This window comes from Ziziphus jujuba, chromosome 10, assembly GCF_031755915.1.
Source record: "Ziziphus jujuba cultivar Dongzao chromosome 10, ASM3175591v1".
Lineage (NCBI taxonomy): Eukaryota > Viridiplantae > Streptophyta > Magnoliopsida > Rosales > Rhamnaceae > Ziziphus > Ziziphus jujuba.
The window spans coordinates 19,847,765-19,869,085 of NC_083388.1; the positions used below are offsets into that span (position 1 = coordinate 19,847,765).

Sequence of the window (21,321 nt, forward strand, 5' to 3'; positions counted from 1 at the left end):
CATGTTTATATAATATATTGCGTATAATATATATTATAGTAAAATATAATATAATATGTTTCAGATGCAAAGAAGCAGCTCTGTAAATATCGTCTAAGCCATACAGATTAATATTATGGAAGGAGTGCAGTTACAGTCAGTGTAAATGTTAAATGATCACCCTCTATGTTGGCCAACTTTAACTTTGAGTTGTTGTTAAGCTTCTGGAGCGATTGGGAATACAAGATGACGGATTAGACAGTTTTTGTACCAAGACCTTTTTACGGGTCTTTTTTTTTTTTTTTTTTTTTGATAAAACACAGTGAAGTTCCAAATTAACTACTTGTATGTTTGCTTTTGGCAAATGCCTTATTATTATTATTTTTGTATGTTATATGTTATCTTTTGATTACAATGGGGAGATTGATATGGTGAAGTTCATATCCCTTTGCTTGTAAGAGAATATCAATTCCTCTTGGGTGCTGTTTTGGTCATGGTAAAATTTTGGTCTAATTATAATTGGGTTAATTAGATTGTTTCATGTATTTCTTTTTTTAGTCCTGGTTATTATTTTTATTCGTGGACTTTTGCAATGGAGGTAAATATAAGAGATTTCAAATATATTGACGAATCAATGAATTTAAAAATTAAAAAAAAAAGGCTTTGGAAGAAAAAAGTGAAATAAATAAATTTTCAATTATCAATTCTCAATGATTACAGTTTCTTTTAAGATTATTTATGATCATTTTTTATTATTATTATTTTTTAAACAATTAATATACTTAAATATGAAAGGGGAATTTTTGAAAGGGTTCTAAAAGCAACTAAGTCCAATTAAATAACAATACATTATGATTTCATAAAGTTCTTGTACCTCTAGTTATTGCATCTAGTTCATATAAAAAAATGAAAGATAATATCTTAAAAATAAAGTAAGATAAAATTGTTACACACACATATGTATTTTAATCTAAAATAGTAGTTTCACGAATAAAATTGTTATATTTGAGTAATAGAATTGAAAAAAAAAAATTACAGAAATATTAGTTAGGCTGGATTGAAAAAAAGCATATTACCACTTTTTTTTTTTTCCTTTTCATTTTTAAATGGAAGAATTACCACATCGTTAGTTTTAAAGAGTTGCCGCAAGCATCTTCTAAAGAGTGTAAGAAATATATTCATTTTCTCTGATCCGAGCAAGAGAATTTGGTTATTCTGTTTTTGGTATTTTATAGTTTTTTTTCGCACACAAATTTACAGAAATTAAAGCCCGATAATTTTGTGCCCTTTCAGCTCTTCAAAAACTAAGAAGACCCAAATCATCTGCTCTTGGCAGCTTTGAGATAGAGCGACTACGGAGATAAAGCAATGTTGCAGTGCATATTTCTGCTATCAGATTCTGGGTAATACAAGAAATCTACCACACATAATTCTTGATTTCTTTATATCCAATTTTAGTTCCCATTATATTTATTTATTTGTTAATTGTTGAAATTGCCAAAAAAACCAATTTTCACATGTATTTTAAATGGATGGTTTTGTAATGTGTTTTCAATGTGATTCGGAAAAGTTAATTGATGGGTTTTGAGTTGGAAGACGATGGTGGGTTTTGATGATGGTGGGTTTTGAATTGTTTTTTTGCATTTCACAGGGAGGTGATGCTTGAGAAGCAGTTTACTGGGCACCGCGTAGATCGCTCCATTTGTGCTTGGTTTTGGGAGCACGCCGTTTCTCATGGCGATTCCTCAAAGGTATACTAATGATTTCCTTTTTCCTCTTTTTACTTCTTGCTGGGTGATAATGATTTCCTTTTTCCATAATTTTCACATAATATATATATATATATATATAAGTTGGATTTTGTATCTTATGTTAATTATCTCTTTCTTTGGTGTTTTTTAGTCCTAGCTTTGCTTTAAAAATGAAAATTTGGATTTTTTGCCTTCAGTTTTGTTAATTCTGTACAGTATAGTAATGTGGTATTGGCATATTAATTCTTGTTACTGTTTCTGCTGGTTTTTGATAGTTACAACCAGTAATTGCTTCACCAACACATTATCTTTTCCAAATTTTTCGAGAGGGGATCACATTTTTAGCATGTACTCAAGTTGAAATGCCACCTTTGATGGCTATTGAGGTAATAGTTTATTCGTATATGCTTGGTGGTTGAGATTGTTATATGATTTGTTCAACAAGTTTTAACTGCTTGACATTTAGCTATTTCATGTCTAGTTCCTTTGCAGGGTGGCTGATGTCCTCTCTGATTACCTTGGAGAACTGAATGAAGACTTGATAAAAGATAACTTTATCATTGTGTATGAGGTAATTGTGTTAATTTACTTTTTGTTGCTAATCTTTTATTTTATTTTATTTTTTTTTTGGTTAATGTGGTCAGTTTATATTCATTCAGAGGATCTTTTTTGGAGTAATGTTAGTAAATTGCCAACTAAGCCTACTTCCAAACCCAACTGTCTTTGTCCTAGGGCATTGTGAGACCATATTGCATATTGGTTCCTTTCTTACCCCACAGATGGGGGCACTCATCACTTGCCGCAATATTTCTAATTTCAAATTTTATGAAACCACTAGAGAGTTGTTCAGTAGTTGCACATAAAGGTTCTGATCTTGGCATGTCCCTTGATATTCTAAATCAGTTTCCATCATCTACATGAATCAGCAGATGAAGAGCTTTCTGGATTAGCAATGAATTTATTTACTGCATCAATCTATGATAGCATGACTTAACCAAGAACATGCCATTCTTATTTGCAAGGCAATACGATTATGTCAGGGGTGTTGCACTTGCTAATAGGAATTTGAACATTTTTTTCGACAAGTTGAAGGAACAAGTAGTGCAGGTCCTTTTGCTTCCATTGCTTACTCTTGGGGTCAACGAGATCCTGAATTTTTGTCCATCGATCATTATTTTAGTAAAGATATATTGCTTTCATGGGCTAACCATTTATCCTGCCGAATCCAAATTTTGTCTCTAACCCCTAGTCCCCATAGTGAAAAATTATGAATAATATCTCCACCTTTTTGAAGGGTTTTCCAACAACAAGATCAACTCTAAGACTTCTTTGCCTCCAGGAAGTCCAGTTTTGGAAAATATAAGCCTTTTAAATCCAAAACCATAAAGAATTTGGAGTGTTGAGGAGTCTCCATGCTTGTTTGGCCAACATTTCCCGATTGAAAAGCTTCAAAGTCTCTAAATCCCAAGTCCGCTTTCCTTTTGCATTGGTTGTTGCCCTATTGAAAAGTTTCAATGTCTCTAAATGCCAAGTCCCCTTTCCTTTTGCATTGGTTATTGCCCTATTGAAAAGCTTCAATGTCTCTAAATCCCAAGTCCCCTTCCTTTTGCATTGGTTAGGTATATCTTTTAAGACCTATGCTATGCTTCTTTAACATTCTCCATTTGACCACCAAAAAACCTTGAGATACAAGATTAGATGTCTTTACGTAAACCCAGATGTAATTTGATAGCTGGCATTGCATATCCTGGCATAGCTTGTGCAACAGACTTTGCAAGAATTTCCTTCATTGCATGAGTTAGGAAACAGTTTAAACAGTCTTCAATCCTTGATTTAACCAGTTGCAAAATTCCATTAAGCTGTCTCTTAGAGCTTCTCCATTCTTAAGGTAGATGTAGGTACTTTCCACCACCAGAGAAGACTGGGTATTGCTCATGCCCAGCTATTTGATCTGTATTACTTTGAGCTTTGAGGGGTTTTGCACTGAAAATTATTCCTGATTTCTTGAAGTTTACTTCTTGGCCTGAGGCTTGCAGTACCTCATATACATTCTATTAGACAGTGACTATACCTTTGAAAGGCCTGCAAGAAAAAAAATACTGTTAAAATAGGGTGCGAAATCGACGGGCACACATGATCCAATTTAATCCCTTTTGTTGCTAATCTGATGTAATCAGTCAATGCTGAGATAACTTTCTCTATACAAACCCTACACACTATGGTTATCCTTATTGAATAAAGGGATTGTACATAGTTATTACATAGAACCTGCAATGCAAATGCCATATCGAAAAGTGAATTGCTTGCTTATGACTGGGATTTTGCAATCCTGGATGTCTTACTGGCATGCAAATGACAAAAAAATAAATGGGAGATTCTTTGATTTTCACCAGGCTCTTGTTATATTATTGTTTGAACTTTTCTCTTGGATCCTTTATTCTTCTATTTTCATATTTCTAATTATTACCAGTCAGTATCAATATGCAGCTTCTGGATGAGATGATAGACAATGGCTTCCCTCTCACCACAGAACCTACTATCCTGAGAGAGATGATTGCTCCACCGAATATTGTTAGCAAGGTGTTGAGTGTTGTGACAGGCACCAGTTCCAACGTCAGCGACACACTTCCAGTCGCAACAGGATCTTGTGTTCCTTGGAGAACAACAGATCTAAAATATTCAAGCAATGAAGTTTATGTTGAACTTGTTGAAGAGATGGATGCAACTATAAACAGGTCTCCATGCTGTACAGTCTTGTGGTGCCATTTGTGTCTTCCTATGTCAATAAATACAAGGAATATTACTTTTATTTAGAATTATATTTTGAGATCTTCCCCCCCCCCCCCCCCCCCCCCCTCCTCTTCCGTTTCCTCACACACAAACACACACACACAAAATAAAAAAATAAAAAATAAAAAGAGAGAGAGAGAGAGGGAGAGGTCCTATTGCTTGGTGTATGAGTTATATATTAATGATGATTGATGATTTGGCAGAAATTTGCATTTGATACTTATTTTCATAAGTTGTATATTTATGTTGATTGATTTTGTACATCAATTGCTAAGCATTTTTCCTCTGCTTACGTGCTGCACAGGGATGGGGTCCTGGTGAAGTGTGAGATATATGGTGAAGTTCAAATAAACTCTCATATCACAGGTCTTCCTGATTTGACTCTCTCATTTAGCAACCCTTCCATTCTTGACGATGTAAGATTTCATCCATGTGTTCGTTTTCGCCCTTGGGAATCCCATCAAACTTTGTCGTTTGTGCCTCCTGATGGACATTTTAAGCTGATGAGTTACAGGTGACTGCTGTGCAATAGTTATTTATGCCTAAATGTTTTTTTTTTTTTTTCTTTCCATTTTTCTAAATTAAAGTTGAAGAAGATACTTTAGCTTGTTTCAGGTCTTAATGTTTAAATATTAGCCATGGCAGCTATTGGGAAAGTTCTGGATATACATATTAGAGCGCTGGCTTTTTAAATAATGACCAATTATTTGTTTATTCTTTTTCCTATAAAAAAATATGAGACTGCTCAGGCATACACGTTTGTGTATAACCTGATTACCCTTTTGCCCCCATACAGGGTTAGAAAGTTGAAAAACATTCCATTATACGTAAAGCCACAGATAACCTCAGATGCTGGGACATGTCGTATTAGTCTATTGGTTGGAATACGAAATGATCCGGGGAGAACAATTGATTCAATAACTTTGCAATTTCAATTGCCTCCTTGTATTTTGTCAGCTGATCTGTCTTCAAACCATGGAACGGTGAATATCCTTGCTAACAAGGTAAGCCATACTTATACCTTTGCCATGATGTATCCACATACTTTTCTATTTTAATGATGGTAGATGAGTTTATTTATTACATTTTGGATAGCTCATTCACTTTCACAAGTATTCTTTACAGCTTTTGTTATGTTATTTCCTATTGCGGCCATTTGCATTTTGGAGTCTAAGAAAAAAAAAAAATCAAAATTTAGTGATGATAACCATATTTCTTTGGTTGGAATTTGATCAATATGATTGTTCATTGACATTTCTTTGCAGACATGCTTTTGGTCAATTGGACGGATTCCAAAAGATAAAACTCCTTCAATGTCTGGAACATTAGTGCTTGAGTCAGGATTAGAACGCCTTCATGTGTTTCCCACATTTCAGGTGGGTTTTAGGATTGCGAATATTGCTCTCTCTGGCCTTCAAATAGATAAACTGGATCTGAAGACTACGCCTGCTCGGTTTCACAAAGGTTTTCGAGCTGTTACACGTGCAGGGGAATTCGAAGTCAGGTCATAATCCATGAAGAGTACCAGTTTCGGATGCTCCTTTTAAGGACTTGTTGGTCATGTAATATGATAGTGATGACTGATTGTTTCATTTGTAAATTTGTTTTATATGGTGGGATTTTATGGTTTTAGAAGTATTTTTGTATGGAAATTACAAGATAATAAACAATATGAAAAGGAAAGAAGCAAATTCTGTTTTGAAAATTTCAATTTGATGATATTAGAACATTGCAATTAGCATTTTGGACAGTGTCTGGGGTTTACTAAGGGCAACGAATATAAGGAACAATCAACAAGCCACAGCAAACTCGGTAATGATGCCCACGTAATGGCACTCTTCAGTGACAAGTAGAAAGATCAATTGCTCATCTGAGCGAAATCCAGGCTTGTGATTGAGCCACTCAGCCGCTCCAAGAGAACAAAGCATTTTAAGATCTCAGGAAGTCTGGTTGTTTTTGGTCACCTGTTATGATTCACGTAGTACCATTTTGTTGTTGAAACCCCGCACCCAAGGTCAACAGGAAATTGAGCAAGAGAAGGAGATAACATTAAACAAACTAGAATTGCAAATGGTATCTCAAGAATGAGGGGGAAAATAAAAAGGTAAAATAGAATAAGATCCTTGTATTAAACATCTTGGTAAGCCTCATGGTATCAAGCAGCCACCTTGTTCACTCTAAAGGAATCCATAACCCGGCGAAGATCATTTTCCTCTTCTAAAAATACATTTTCTGGCGTTTGCAGTCTCAACTCATATAACTGATTGTTTTCAACTCCGAGTACAGAAAGATACCGCCTATCCCATTCCAGTCGAGCTACTCGGTCTTGTGGCATCACAGCTAGCTCATTGTTGTTGGCATATGATTTTATGTTTACCTGAAAAAAGCGCAGTCCAAAACACCTTGATGAAGCAAAGAATCAAATAAAATGCAGTCAAAGAATTGACAATGCAATTCTACAAATTCTCAGAAGTGGAGAAGAGAATTAGTTTACAATGCACTGTTCAGATATGAAGGGGATACCATCAAAATGATAAGTCATAATCATCTGTGACAAGCACTTTTTCTTTTGTATAAAAGTTCCTAGAAATGAAAGAAAACCTTAACTGTTCTCAAGCCTCAACTCTCGCACTAAGGTGTATATAATTGATTATGAAAATCTAGTTAATCACTGGAAGAACCTATACCCACTCCAACAGGACAGCCTTTATCTTGATTAAGTTCGTTTGCACATTCAACTGGCATTTTTGAGATTACAAATTCAAAAGTACCTTACCTCAACTTGATAATAAGTTCTCCCATCATCAGCAACTCTTGAAGATGTGGAAAGAATGTTTGATTCACGCCTGACACCAAGTCTTGTAGACATAAACTCTGTCAGATACTGCTTAAGCACCTTCTTTCCTGCTTCTTCTGGTGGACCCAAGTCTTCAATAGTCTTGTACTTTGAGGATGAGGGAGAGGACAACTCCACAGAAAGATTTTCATCAAGAACATAAGGATCTCTGAAGAATATATCTGCCCCAGCACCTCGAACTTGAATCCAGTTCTGAGGGTAATTAAATTGATAGCCATCAAAAGTATCTATGTATTCTCTCAAGCCAATAGATTGTTGAGCAAATGCGATACCGTGCATACTAAGTTCTGACAAGAAGTAACCAGATAAAAGCAAGGCCATTGCATTCCTCCGAGTTACTGCAAAAGCTCTAGTCTGATTATACATTAGAAATGCAAGAGGTTGGAGATAGTTGATTTAATATTTCAACGGCTTGCAACACATAAAGCAGAGCAAATTCTAGTACATTAATTTGTTTATCAGAATATCCAGCCAACACCAAACTTAAATGTCTATGCTTATTTTAAAAAGCTGAGAATAGAAATTGTTTTTCAACATGGAAAATGCATGTCAAGTATGGTGAATACCTGATGACCCTCTTTTGCTTGGAGTTTTGACGACAGATTGTCAACAAATTCATTGCCGCCCATCAAAATCTTCTTTGCACTTGAAGTTATAATAGGCAGTGCTCCTTTTTGCTGCCATAATTTTTTCTTATACTGCATCCATATATTGGTGATAAGTGATAAGAGACACATCAATTCTCCCTATAAAAGAGACTTCTTAGCTAGGTCAAAACCAGTATAAGAAAACTTGTCTCTAAGTTGATAACTTTTCCTAAACACAAAACTTACTACTAGTTTTAAGCATCAACTTGTCTCCATATATATCTCATTACTCAGATATAACAAGCTCATTCAATGCCTAAAAGACTTGACTTAATTTCTTCACCGTCAATCTCGTATATTGATGTATATCCACTTCTATTACATTATAATTACTTTATAAACAAATGGAAGTCAAGCTGGTTGGAATTCAGTCTAATTAGTTTTCAAGTTTCCAAGCTCATGTGAAACAAGGACATATAAATGGTAAGTGAATTAACAGCAAAGATTTAACCATTTCTTTCTCCATCATTCATTGAATAATGAAAAAAAGTTGGGAGTTGACCTAAAAAGCCACTCGAGAATAGAATCTACATGAGGTTATTCCACGAACTATGAAGCATCCTACAAACACCATGTAAAAAGATTTTGGAATTTACCAACACCCACATAAAAAAGAGTTGTTAGCATACCTGAATTATACAACACGAATAGTTATAGTGAATACACAATTCAAACTAAGTTCCACCTAAGGAAGACAACCCACAAAAAGAAAAGAAGAAAACAAGAAAGAGAGAAAGGAAAAGAGGCCAGTGTACCATAAAGACTGAAAAAAAGAAGAAATTTACTCAACAACCGCCAAAAAGAGCAGTTTTCATATCAGCAATTTACATAGAACTGGTCTGCAAATGGGTTAGTGCAACTTAAACAGATGAATTTCTAGCTACCGACCAGTTGAAGAAGACATCCCAGAAACACAGAGAGATAGAAAGAGAAGGAAAGAGAGAGGACCTGGAGTTGATTGTAGAGTTTGATGCCATTGAAGTCAGGCAGAGAAGAAGAAAGGAGAGAAAAAGATGGGTGTTTCTGATGGTGATGCTGCACCATCACTAACTTTGCCATGTCTTCGTTGCTCTTTCTATATCCACAAGCTTTTACTCTCACTCACTCTCACACCTAATTGCCTGGCCTCTTCTTTCGCCCATTATGCTTCTGTTCAAATAGATAGACTAATAATCTATCAAAAAAAAAAAAAATTGCTGAAAAAAAAAATAATAATACCATAAAAATAATAAATAAATAAGTTAAAGATTATGAGGTTAAATACGCATTAATTCAACCCAAAAAATAACCTAAATGAATAAAACCAAATAAACAGAAATATTTTATTTATTTTTATTTTTTTGGGTGATAAACAACAACAAAAGATGTTGATTGAAAAAATTCCATACCACCTTCCAAATTACTAATTAAAAAAAAAAAATTAGAAACTTTATCATTATTGTTATTATTATTATTTTGGACAAATATTCTTAGGGCCTTCAAAGAAAGGAATTGTGCCAAATTCCCGTTTTAATTTAGCTCCACCTCCACAGCTCATATTGCCCAATCAATAATGGGCCAAAAATTGATACCCCTACGGCATAGTTAGGCTTTAGCCTAAATTCATCTTCTCTATGAGGCCCATATTGTGCTCTACTTAACACATCAACTGTTGAAAAAATGGCCGAACTCGTCCGAATTTGTTTCAAGCCAGTATAATCCTATTCCTTTCAATGGCTTCCAATTTCTATCGTAAATAACCAATTATGAGCATATTTTTGTCAAAAACCATGTGCATTTCTCACTAGTGGATGAGGTTTAACCATCATTTTCACATTGCCATTTGGATTATCCATTTTTTATGGGTAAGTACCTAAATATCATTGGCTTTCAATTTTTCTTGCACTTTTTTCTCCCTTTGGATCCAAAGTCCAAACCAATTGAGTACTCTCAAGATAAATTGTTGTTTTGCAACGAAAAGAATAAGAACCAAAAATAAACAAAAAGCACAAAAAAGAAAAGAAAAATAAAATAATAAAAAATGTTTTGATGAAAAAGACTGGCCCAACAATTTCCACAAAAGCGTTGCCCTTGTACACCGATTGGACACGTTGCGTAATCTTAGTGGTGGAAAAACTCGAGGCTTTTTCAAAAGTACACAGGGAATGGTGTTGTCAAAAGTAGTGGATGGCTATTCCTAAACACGTCACCAGCCCTATCTTTCTTTTGTCCATACTCACGTGTTTTGCTCGTGCAAGATATTAAATTTGAAAGCAATTTTTTATATCCACAAAATAAAATAAAATTTAAAAGGAATTTCGTAATTATAATATAACAGAAAACTACTTTTAGGTTTTGCAAATTAAAATCTTAAAAAAAAAAAAATTGCCTAAGCCAATGAAAGAGTGCCATGTAGATCACAAATTTGTGGGTAGGGAAAAAAGTTTTTTTTTTCCCTTAATTTTGGGATATAAAATATTAAAAATACTTATATCCGGTTGGTAAAGCAAATCACATATCTACTAAATCTACCACAAATTTACCTTTTTTTCATTTTTAGTTAAAAGAACTTTTATCCTTTTACCTGTATTTTGGCAAATAAATCTATCTCAACTCAAGTATGTTGTGTAAATTATCTTAAAAAACTGAGGCTTTTTTTGATCATTTTTTTTTAAAATATTATTTTAAAAAGAAAAAAGTAAATTATTTTTATTTATTTTTTAAAAATAAAAATATTTAATTAATAATATTTAAAAATAATTTTTAAAATTAAAAAATAAAAAATAAAAAATATTTTTTAATATTTTTTAAATTATTTTTAAAAATTGATGGTCAAATAGATAATTTTTCATTTTAAAAATAATTTTATATTTTATAAAACAGAAAACTGTTTTAAAATTTAATAGCAAAACAAACCCTAAATTTCCACTTACACAATTTCAATGTTAACAATAATATATATTTGTTTTTTTATTTTTTTTAGAAGAATAATAAAATTTGATCAATCATTAAATTTCATAATTATAACCACCTTCATTGTAATGCTATTAATTGATTGAAGTGCATTATTTAAAATTAAGCTTTCTCCAAATTAAAGATTTTATTTGAAATTAATACAAGGCATTAATATTTATTTTTTTTCTTATTCTATTTAAGTAAGAAGAAAGAAAAAGACAATGTGATTTTTAATATTATTATTATTATTATTACGGTGGATGGGTAAGGTCTAGGGGTGATTGAGTAATTTCAAAACCGTTGGGAATGAATTTTGTTGTTCCCAAGACAACCCTTTCCCTGTTTCCCACTTCTTCGCCACCCGATATATATATGTGAAGCCACCGCCTTTATTTTGGAGCCATTCGTCTTCATTTTCCGAAATTTCAGACAAAAATTTCTTCTAGGTGATTTCTCTTCCTCAGATTATTCGCCTCTTTCTCTCTGTTAAGTTCAACGAAATCCCACTTCTTAATCCGTTGAAATCTCTCTGGTTTGCATATGGTTTTAGAAGCTAGTACGTTGTTTTCAGATTTCATTTTGCCGATCGATCATCATTCTTAAATTCTTCATTATGAATACTCTTACTTTCCTTGGGTATTCAACAATGAAACCCATGTGTAGAAACTTGCCTAGTTGTCGATGTTCGGCGTTTTTCGGTTTCTCATCTGTTAAACGCTTCCATAGTTTAGCTAATAGAGGTGGTGATTCATCCAAGTTATGCCTTAATTTTGAGCATAACTGTCAATTCCAAGCCAGCCGTTTTCGTGTCTTGGGATTTAAACGTGCTGCAGATGATACCCACAAAATTTTTCGGGTACCCATTTGGAGTTTTGGCCAATCTAGGGTTGTATCAAGGTCTTATAGTGTTGGTGCATATAGGGATGTATCAATTATTGCAAGCGTTGCTTCAAAGGTTCGAACTTTGTCAACTTCGGTTGAGACCCGTGTGAATGAGAACAACTTTGAGAGGATATATGTTCAGGGTGGTATTAATGTGAGGCCTTTGGTAGTTGAAAGAATTGATAAGGATGAGAATATTGTAGGAGTGGAAGATAGGATTGAAGCTGGTGATGAAAAAGTGAGTCAACAAAGTTTGAATGAAGCTGAAGCTTTGAGTCTTAAGAGGGAGGAAAATGATATTGAGAAGGAGGCTTGGAAATTGTTGCGTGATGCGGTTGTTACGTATTGTGGTAGTCCTGTGGGGACTATGGCTGCAAATGATCCGAATGACAAGCTACCGTTGAATTACGATCAGGTTTTTATTCGTGATTTTGTTCCTTCGGCCCTGGCTTTCTTGCTTAAGGGAGAAGGTGAAATTGTGAGGAACTTCCTTCTTCATACCTTGCAATTGCAGGTATGGTTTTACAGACTGCTTGTTTTGTTGTCATCTTTAAATTTCCTTATTATTTTCTTTTTTTTATCTCTCTCTCTCTCCCCCCCTCCCTCCTTCCCTCCCTCCCTTATCTTCTTCCTCAAGCATATTATATTACTTATGTTTAATATATTGCTACCATGAAGAAGAACTTTGTCTAACGCTGCACTTTTTAAAGAAGTTGCCACTTTTATGAGACAATCCGTTTTGTGGTATTTAGTTGTCGATGATGTAAAATGTTGCCGGTTTTGGATTCCCAAAGTTGACTTTCTTCAGTGTTGCTTTTTTTTCTTTTTTTTTTTTTAAATTAAATAATGTTATGGTGAATTTAATGAAGTCTTATATTCATCCGAAGTGTTATTCATTCAAATGCTATAAAAATCATATTTTTATGATTCACTTTCCATTTTGTTTTTCTACTAAAGAAGAATTGTAATTTGAGGCATAGGCATTTTTTCTGGTATTGCCATTACAATTTATGAACAATGGACTTTTTAGCATTTCTATTGCTATGCCCACAGTTCTTATGGATGAATAAGCTTTGCTTTCATACTCTTTTTGAAAATTTTTACTTTTAGTGTCCATGAATTCATATCATTTGATAGTCGCTGGAAATTTTTATTCTAATTGTGTGCAATAAATTATCTCGTTCAATCTCTGGAAGTATATTCTGACTTTTGTTGCCATGTACTTCAAAGTAATATGAATGGTCTAATTACTACTTTTCCATGTTGGAGAAAGTATTGAGCTAAATGTTCTATACTTTTCTGGTACTTTTCATGTAGACAACCGTGTTTGCAGAGTGTAACCATAGATTTATTTTGAAAATCCTAAGTTCCTAATTGGTTTCTCTGTTGTTATTTTAGAGCTGGGAAAAAACAGTTGACTGCTACAGTCCTGGACAGGGCTTGATGCCTGCAAGTTTTAAAGTTAGAACTGTGCCCCTTGATGAAAATAAGTCCGAAGAAGTTCTAGATCCAGATTTTGGTGAATCAGCTATTGGCCGTGTTGCACCTGTAGATTCTGGTTGGTATATCAGATATTATTTATATTATACATCTTTATATAGCAAGAAGTTGTACACTGTTGTTGATATATTGTAATGCAAAATGCTCCTTGATGGAGACCTTTTGAAAGCATATCCTCCATTTGTTCATTAACTGATCTTTTGATTTGTTGCTTGTTTTTAACTTCTTTGACAGGGTTATGGTGGATTATTCTATTGCGGGCTTATGGAAAAATCACTGGTGATTATACTCTACAAGAGAGGGTGGACGTTCAGACTGGCCTAAAAATGATTCTGAACTTGTGTTTAACAGATGGATTTGATATGTTTCCTTCTCTGTTAGTGACTGATGGATCCTGCATGATAGACCGGCGGATGGGTATTCATGGTCATCCTCTTGAGATCCAAGTGAGTTCCATATGTTTGATAGTTTCAAGATTGTTTGTAGTTTCTGTGAGTGAGTGTGTATTATCATGTTTTAAAAGCATCCAAAAGTTCACGTTGCGTATGCTACATGTCTTCTTATTTTATATTTCAAGAATTGTTGATTTTTCCTATGTGTGTATATGGTATCTTTGAGTTGATGATAGGGATGCATATTAGCCAATTTTGAATAGTGATTGGCCCAAATTAGTGATATTGTTGTTTCCCATTTTCACACAAACTGAAAAGAAAAATAATATAAAAAATAAAGAAAAAGAAAGAAAGAAATAAATTCTTGTTGAAGCGCAGGTCTTTCGGAGAATTGAACAGTTCTACCTGTATATACTATGTCCTCATCCGTTAGCAATTTACATAAATAGTCTTCTTAAATATCATGCATGTATGTCAATAATTTTACTTCTGTCATCTTTTGCCTTTCTATAGTACCTCACCTTTGGGTTAACTCGTTCATGATTACTTCAGGCTTTATTTTACTCAGCTCTACGATGCTCTCGTGAAATGCTTGCTGTAAATGATGGATCCAAGAATTTGGTGAGGGCCATAAACAACAGACTCAGTGCTCTGTCTTTCCATATTAGAGAATACTATTGGGTCGATATGAAAAAGATCAATGAGATCTATCGATATAAAACAGAAGAGTACTCTACAGATGCCATCAACAAGTTCAACATCTACCCTGAACAAATCCCTTCGTGGCTAATGGATTGGATTCCAGAGGAAGGTGGGTATCTTATAGGCAATCTACAGCCAGCTCACATGGATTTTAGGTTTTTCATGCTTGGAAATCTTTGGTCCATTGTTTCATCTCTGGGTACTCCAAAGCAAAATGCAGCCATATTAAATATGATAGAAGCCAAATGGGATGATCTTGTGGGGCATATGCCACTTAAAATATGTTACCCTGCCTTAGAGTATGAGGAGTGGCGTATAACTACTGGAAGTGACCCAAAGAACACGTAAGTTGGGAGTACGTATATGTGCTTTTTGCATGTTGGCTTTTAGGCGTTCTGAGTTTTACAAGTGTAACTGCCTCTTATGATTTCATCGCTGTTAGTTATCTCTAATAGATATTTTTATGACTAACAGCCCTTGGTCATATCATAATGGCGGATCTTGGCCAACACTTCTGTGGCAGGTAAGCCTGGATTGAATTGCAGTATGTATGCTTTAGATTGCTCAAAAAACTGTGGATCTAAACTGCTGGCATTTTGGGGAATTGAATGTCAATATGTCTTTCTCGATGACAATCACTGGCCTTGTTAGTGGATTTGTCATCATCGAATCATGGGGCCTTTTTCTGGCATCAGTTATAGACTGATCTCTTAACTAATTTGGTCTGCTATCTAAAACCTACCTATTGTATTTTCAGTTCACTTTGGCATGTGTCAAGATGGGAAGGTCAGATTTAGCTCAAAAGGCAGTTGCTTTGGCTGAGAAGAGGCTTCCACATGACCATTGGCCTGAATACTATGACACCAGAACAGGGAAGTTTATTGGAAAACAATCGCGACTTTACCAAACATGGACGATTGCTGGGTTCCTTGCGTCCAAAATGCTCTTGGAGAATCCAGAGATGGCATCCTTGTTATTCTGGGAGGAGGATTATGAGCTTCTTGAGATTTGTGTTTGTGCACTTAGCAAGAGCGGCAGGAAAAAATGCTCAAGAGTTGCTGCCAGGTCTCAGATTCTTGTGTGATTGAGTAATGAGACTCCATTCTTTCAAAGGCACAATGCCTTTATACTGTACAGCTACGACTTTTAGGATAGGTACTAAAATGTTTTAAAACAATTTTCGAAGTGTATCATAAAGAATTCGTTTTACACATCCTTGTATTGTCTGTAGTCCTTATCCACCTCTTTAGGGATTGGTGTGTAAATTTTTTTTTTTTTTCTCACACGCATATCCTTCCGGATCAACTCCAGATTTTAGTTCTTGATAAAAGAAAAATCACTTGTAGTATAATAATTCCTTGTGGTGTCCGATTAATTAGTTTTGTTGATCAGTGTCTGTCATCTGTATGTATATTTATTATCACTATTTTGGATCCTTTATGACGTGAATATATTTGAATATATAATAAGGAGGGAACTTTTACTCCCTTTTTCTTTTTTCTTTTTTGTAAATTATGTAGCCCATTTTCTTCCTTTGGCCTAATATGATTCCACCATTTATGTTTTCTATATATACGGATTGGCAGTTTATGCTCTTTTTTCTTTGCTATCGGATTTGTGTTTCCTTTGAAGTATGTGATGCATGCGGTGTAGGCTCGGCGTTTAACTCATGATAGGAATGTGTATTTTATTGCTATTTAACGTTTTAATGTACTATCAGCCTTTTCATCATAAAGCTGTTTTAAGCATTAAAAAAAAAAATTAGATTTTGTTCTCTTGCTATTTTATATCCTTTTGCAACATGATAAAGTTCACCAGCTGCACCCAATAAGAGCAATTTCATTGCTTAGCATCAAGAATATTAGATGCGTATAAGATTGCTAAAAAACCCATACGCACAGCAAAAAGATTAAATTTCAGCCTAACCATTTAATATAGTCGATACCCAAAACTGGTTTCCTTCTTTTAGACATGCACAGCATTAACAAGCCAAAAGAGTTGCGTGGAGGAGCATCTCAAGTTAAAGCAGCCCTCTTCTTCTCTTGTAGTCAGTAATTGACAATGCGAGGGGATGTTTCCTTCCATGATCTTCTGGAACTTGGCGTCCAACAGTTGCTTCTATTCTTTGTTTCCTGGCCATGTATCCAAGATGAGCACCCTGGGGTCCACCGAACTTCTTCAGTTTGGCCAAGGAGATTGGAAGCTCGAAGTTGTGTAGAATATTATACTCTGTAGCTTTATCCACAGGAGCACCAGTATCCACCAACTTTCCTGCATCAGCTGCAGCTTCTATGGCTGCTTTTGTCACTTCCACGCTAGCATCTCCTGCTAACTTCACTCCTCCTAAGTTAATGTCTACCTCAGAAGTACCAACTTTCTCCTCAGGAGCCTCATCTTCTCCACCAGCCTTTGAGGAAGCATAGTAATTTCTTGATCTTGTCCATCTCCTTGAAAAGGGATCATACCCAGCATCCCCAGCTTTTAAACTCATATTTACTGGTTTCAATTCTGAAGCACTCTTCAAGTTTTCAACCTTGTTCTTCCTGTTCATCTCAGCTAGTCTAAAAGCCTTTGTATCTTTGTCATGGGCTGGCCTTGATGCTTCCAGTTCTTGCAGCCTCGTCATGATCCTTCTCACTTCCACAGTATCAGACTTACTTTCTGCAACCTCTATCTGCCTCCTCAATTGTTCCTTCTCAACTGCAATATTTAACGGCCTTGACAAGGTATGTTTTTTCTCCTGCAACATTTGTTTCCCAGTGGTTGCTGAGTAAATGTATCTGTTGGAATTTTGTAGTGCTTCCTTCTTTTCTAAGACATCCCGTTTACTCAGCATTTTCCTGCCGCTATGCTCCACAGCTCTAACCCACTTGCTGAACTCCTCTTCAAGTGGAGTAGAATCGGAAACCATAGCCATCTGCAACTTGGTAGTGGAACTTCCATTGGCTGAAACACATATCAGAAACTTACTTGTTGTTTTTCCATCTAGCATGTAATGCTGGTCAGAGTCTGAGGCATCAACACCCTGGACCATGCAGAGCCTGTAGGCAGGCCCATTTGTTGACTTCCCAACTCCAATTCTGACAAAGCAACCGACAATTAAATCCTCAAAGTATGGTTCCATAAACCATTTAACCAGTTTTGATCTTTGAACAGTAATTTCCTTTATGTCATCAAATGTTGGTGGTTCTGACCCAGGAATACCCATTTCCTTACCACCGTCAACCATTTCACCATCCCCAACTGATGCTTCATCTTCACTATGCGACTCACTTACACTCTCACCCTGACTGGAGCTACTTAGATTTGCAGCAGTGAGGACTTTTCGCTTGGTTGACAAAGTATGCTGGCTAACTGAACCTCCTCTTGATCCATACCGATGCTTCAGCCGTTTTTCCCGCAATTGATTCAATGCATCATCCATTGCAGCCATCCTCTTGAAAGTTCTAGCTGATGTGCGCACACCAAAAGACAATGGAGGAGGTAAAGGATCTTCTCTGCACCTTGTAGACCTTGCTTTGTCTAGCATCAATCTCAATTTCTCCTTAAAATCTTTATTATCTTTCTTGAGTGCTCTGTCTGATAAAATTATCTCTCTTTCAAATTCGGTCATGTCTGCGAGCTTTTTCTGGTCATCCTCATTCTTGTAAAGGTCGCTGCCAACATCAGATTCATCACTACTGTCCTCCCCATGATCAGAACCATCATCTTTATAATTGCCTTCTTCATTGCTGCCTTGATAATCTGCTCTTTTAGTAGGATCAAACCTCTTCTTCAGAGGAACTTGAGAACCAGCAGGCTTCCTGATGGCATAATCATAACCATCATCAGATTCTTCATCCTTGAAATCACTTCCATCCTGAGAGGAGGGACCATCGAATAGCCTCCGATTTGGTGGATGTGCATGGCGGTTTGTCCCACCTGCACTTGTCCTTCCTGCAGCCTCCAGGAGCAAGTTTTCCAAGTCTGCCATGGTCCTCTATTTCCTGGTATGCACAATAATGAGTTATGGTCTTGTCTGAGAATAAGTTGCAATTGACACACCAACTACTTCAACGGCAAGAAGGAAAACAAATATATGCACAAGGAATATCAATTGCTAAAATAAGAAGTACCAAAATAAATGCTGACAGGAGTTTTCATGACATATATGTACGCATACATTTTTTTTTTTTTTTTTTTTTTTTTTTGGGTGAGAGAAACCAGTCAATACTTTCTTCTAAATGGTACATAAGCATGTATCAGCTAAAAAGGGTACTACCATTGCATGAATAATTTGGTGGAGAGATAAATACATTCCAAACGGCAAAGACAGACAAAATGCCAATGAGTGTCTCTGAAAATCGCGTGCAAATACTTATCATGAATTCCCACTAAAGCACAGGTTAATCTATCTCCTAGAAGAGCTTTTTACTCGCCCTATGCGTTTAGGAAGCGCACATCAGTTTTCCCACATATGAAAAAGAAAATAACGAAATTAAATCAAAACGAACAAATATAATACAAAATGATGCAATCTTATTTCCTTTTAGGATGTTAAAGATGCATTCACTGATAAAAGAAAGAACATACAAAATATCAAACATATAACTGTGACACACCCTTGAAGACACCAAAAATCCACAACCAAAAAGGGCTCTAAATCCACAACAAAAAAGCAAAAATAGCTATAGCAGCTCAAGAATCCAAAGCCATAGTGCCCAAAATCATTCTCATCAAACCCACAGCCGTACTGTAGAAGAGTTAAAAACGTATATCAAATTAATATATATATATATATATATATACATACATATATACAAGAACAAGCTTAACGAAGCATAACAACAACAGCAACAACAACGTTTTAGAACTTCTAATAAAAACTCATTTTGAATATAAAGAAACCCTGTTTGGTTGCTGAGAAAGTTCATGCTATTAAAAAAAAAAAAAAAATGTCTCATAATGAATAGCTAATAGAGGAAAATATTGGCCAAAAAAAAATCAACGAACCCAGTAAAACAAAGAAAGAAAATGGCAAACTTCCCAAGAAAACAAAAAAGAAAGTGAGTAAAACAAGGACAGAGTAGAGTGAAAAAAGAGTGTCATACTTGGATGCTTGGCGAGTAAGAAAGTTGGCAGAAAATGAAAGAATGTATTAGGAAAGGAAAAAGAACGGAGTTTTAAAGACGCTTATGATGATGAGCGGAGAGGGAGCTTATGAACATAAAAAAAATTAAATGGCAAATAAGAAAAATAAAAATTTTAAAATTGAGAAAAATATATATATATATTTGGCAACAAAACCCAGACACTTTGAGCCCTCTCTGGAGTCCGATGTACCACCGGTAGTGTAGCGGCAAGTCCACAGTGCACAAGCTTTTTGCGGCTGTAGAGGTGGGCACGGATTGGGTTGGTTCGGTTTTGAACCAAAATACAACCCAATTCATACATATCGATTTTTCTAATTTACAATTCAAACCAAACTATTGAAATATTAAATCCAAACCAAACAAAACCATTTATGATCGGTTTGGTTTGGATTGGTTGATCGGTTTGAAACTTACTAATTTATAAATATATAATATAAATAAAAAATTTTCCAAATATAAAATATAAATAATAAATTATAATTATCCAAATATAAAATACAATTAGAATAATACAACATAGTCTACAATGGAAAATAAAAGAAGAAAATGTAGCAAATGATACACATCATGCACTTATTAAATAACAAACATTAATGTCATCATCTCACTCCTATAAAATCAAATTAAAATTGTTAGAACAAATAATGTAAAATAATACATTCGTCAAAATTCATTCACTCAAAAATCAATGCATAATTCTTTTTTTTTTTTTAACTTTAAAATTTTGGTAAATCATAAATCAATCAACGTTGACAGGTTCACTAATTTTAGTTGATTCTGTAAGCTCTACAAATATTAAAACAATAAAATTAGCAATAAATTATATTTAAACATTTATATATATATATATATAAGTAACAATTGTATACAATATATGTAGATATATATATGATGGAGATGTAAAAAAAATATATATATTATGGTGATGGTGATGGATTGGTAGTGAGCGGCAACAAAGGTAAATGTTTAGTTTAGCGTTACAACTTACAATTTGATTTAGGATTTGTGATATGGGGATATAAAAGAAAAAAAAATATATATATATATATATATTAAAAATTAATATATAAAAATGAAAAAAAAATTTAAAAACTAATATATAAAAATGAAAAAAATATTCTAAAATTAATATATAAAAATGAAAAAAAATAAAAAATATATAATTTTTTAGTTATATAATATATTATTTGGATTGGATTGGATTGGATTGGATTTATATTTCCAATCCATAACCAATCCAATTCATACAATTTATAATATTTTGAACCCAATCCAATCCAATTGATGTAAAAATTCAATCCAAACCGTTAAAAATGAATTGGATTGGGCGGATTGAACGGGTTGGATTGGATTTTGCCCACCCCTACCTGGCGGCATAGCAAAAATAAAAAAAAACCAAAGGATCAAATTTCCAAGTTAGTAAAAAGACAAAAAAGAAAAAAAGCCAATACTACTTTTAAATTGTAAACTTTTGCAATTCTAAGTAGGTTGGTGGGTGGACAAAATTAAATTCAATTTGTGCAATTTAATTTATTTTTAATGGTTTTAATTGAATTTTTATATTAATTAGATTGAACTGGATTCAAAATATTATAAATTATCTGGATTGGATTGGTTATGAATTGAAAATATAAATTCAATCCAATTCAAATAATATATTATATAACTAAAAAATTATATATTTTTTTAATTTTTTTCATTTTAATATATATTTTTTTCTTTTGATATATAATTTTTAATTTTTTTTTTGTCATT

The 21,321-nt window shown here is 34.2% G+C and overlaps 4 protein-coding genes across 12 annotated transcripts; 2 read left to right on the forward strand and 2 right to left on the reverse strand.

Moving 5' to 3' along the window:
- The first annotated feature begins 1,003 nt into the window (after positions 1-1,003).
- Positions 1,004-6,231, forward strand: LOC107411731 (AP-3 complex subunit mu). 2 transcript variants are annotated; one of them, XM_048467775.2, is made up of 9 exons: positions 1,004-1,144; positions 1,273-1,382; positions 1,631-1,730; positions 2,006-2,116; positions 2,212-2,301; positions 4,218-4,465; positions 4,825-5,034; positions 5,317-5,524; positions 5,786-6,231. In XM_048467775.2, the coding sequence occupies exons 2-9, from the start codon at positions 1,348-1,350 to the stop codon at positions 6,029-6,031; spliced, it is 1,248 nt and encodes a 415-aa protein (XP_048323732.1). In that variant the 5' UTR covers positions 1,004-1,144; positions 1,273-1,347; the 3' UTR covers positions 6,032-6,231. The 2 variants fall into 2 exon arrangements, with proteins under 2 accessions (XP_048323732.1, XP_048323731.1); XM_048467774.1 differs by lacking the exon at positions 1,004-1,144 and having other exon boundaries at positions 1,151-1,382.
- Positions 6,232-6,605: 374 nt separating this feature from the next.
- LOC107411722 (psbP domain-containing protein 1, chloroplastic) lies at positions 6,606-9,176 on the reverse strand. 4 transcript variants are annotated; one of them, XM_048467776.2, is made up of 4 exons: positions 8,973-9,175; positions 7,944-8,123; positions 7,297-7,731; positions 6,606-6,897 (listed from the first exon to the last, which is right to left on the reverse strand). In XM_048467776.2, the coding sequence occupies exons 1-4, from the start codon at positions 9,081-9,083 to the stop codon at positions 6,676-6,678; spliced, it is 948 nt and encodes a 315-aa protein (XP_048323733.1). In that variant the 5' UTR covers positions 9,084-9,175; the 3' UTR covers positions 6,606-6,675. The 4 variants fall into 4 exon arrangements, with proteins under 4 accessions (XP_048323733.1, XP_048323734.1, XP_048323736.1 ...); XM_048467777.2 differs by having other exon boundaries at positions 7,944-8,075; positions 8,973-9,174; XM_048467778.2 differs by having other exon boundaries at positions 6,760-6,897; positions 7,292-7,731; positions 8,973-9,176.
- Positions 9,177-11,312: 2,136 nt separating this feature from the next.
- On the forward strand, positions 11,313-15,946 carry LOC107411728 (alkaline/neutral invertase A, mitochondrial). 2 transcript variants are annotated; one of them, XM_016019375.4, is made up of 6 exons: positions 11,315-12,354; positions 13,239-13,398; positions 13,575-13,786; positions 14,285-14,778; positions 14,909-14,957; positions 15,192-15,946. In XM_016019375.4, exons 1-6 carry the CDS (start codon positions 11,572-11,574, stop codon positions 15,516-15,518), a joined length of 2,025 nt encoding a protein of 674 aa, XP_015874861.2. In that variant the 5' UTR covers positions 11,315-11,571; the 3' UTR covers positions 15,519-15,946. The 2 variants fall into 2 exon arrangements, with proteins under 2 accessions (XP_048324054.2, XP_015874861.2); XM_048468097.2 differs by lacking the exon at positions 14,909-14,957 and having other exon boundaries at positions 11,313-12,354; positions 15,192-15,365.
- A 307-nt stretch (positions 15,947-16,253) lies between these two features.
- Positions 16,254-19,801, reverse strand: LOC107411729 (protein RTF1 homolog). 4 transcript variants are annotated; one of them, XM_025070553.3, is made up of 2 exons: positions 19,525-19,801; positions 16,254-18,420 (listed from the first exon to the last, which is right to left on the reverse strand). In XM_025070553.3, the coding sequence occupies exon 2, from the start codon at positions 18,405-18,407 to the stop codon at positions 16,455-16,457; it is 1,953 nt and encodes a 650-aa protein (XP_024926321.3). In that variant the 5' UTR covers positions 18,408-18,420; positions 19,525-19,801; the 3' UTR covers positions 16,254-16,454. The 4 variants fall into 4 exon arrangements, with proteins under 4 accessions (XP_024926321.3, XP_060667850.1, XP_024926320.3 ...); XM_060811867.1 differs by having other exon boundaries at positions 19,036-19,801; XM_025070552.3 differs by having other exon boundaries at positions 18,696-19,801.
- Positions 19,802-21,321: the final 1,520 nt, after the last annotated feature.

Bases quoted from the DNA above. Each gene is read 5' to 3' on its own strand.
- LOC107411731 (XM_048467775.2), top strand. From the start codon at position 1,348: ATGTTGCAGTGCATATTTCTGCTATCAGATTCTGG. The intron at 1,731-2,005 runs GTATACTAATGA...GGTTTTTGATAG, and splicing joins CTCATGGCGATTCCTCAAAG to TTACAACCAGTAATTGCTTC. The intron at 4,466-4,824 runs GTCTCCATGCTG...CGTGCTGCACAG, and splicing joins ATGGATGCAACTATAAACAG to GGATGGGGTCCTGGTGAAGT.
- LOC107411722 (XM_048467776.2), bottom strand. From the start codon at position 9,083: ATGGCAAAGTTAGTGATGGTGCAGCATCACCATCAGAAACACCCATCT. The intron at 8,124-8,972 runs GTCCTCTCTCTT...TCTCTTTTATAG, and splicing joins AACTCTACAATCAACTCCAG to GGAGAATTGATGTGTCTCTT. The intron at 7,732-7,943 runs GTATTCACCATA...ATGTATAATCAG, and splicing joins AAGCAAAAGAGGGTCATCAG to ACTAGAGCTTTTGCAGTAAC.
- LOC107411728 (XM_016019375.4), top strand. From the start codon at position 11,572: ATGAATACTCTTACTTTCCTTGGGTATTCAACAATGAAACCCATGTGT. The intron at 12,355-13,238 runs GTATGGTTTTAC...TTGTTATTTTAG, and splicing joins TTCATACCTTGCAATTGCAG to AGCTGGGAAAAAACAGTTGA. The intron at 14,958-15,191 runs GTAAGCCTGGAT...TTGTATTTTCAG, and splicing joins GGCCAACACTTCTGTGGCAG to TTCACTTTGGCATGTGTCAA.
- LOC107411729 (XM_025070553.3), bottom strand. From the start codon at position 18,407: ATGGCAGACTTGGAAAACTTGCTCCTGGAGGCTGCAGGAAGGACAAGT.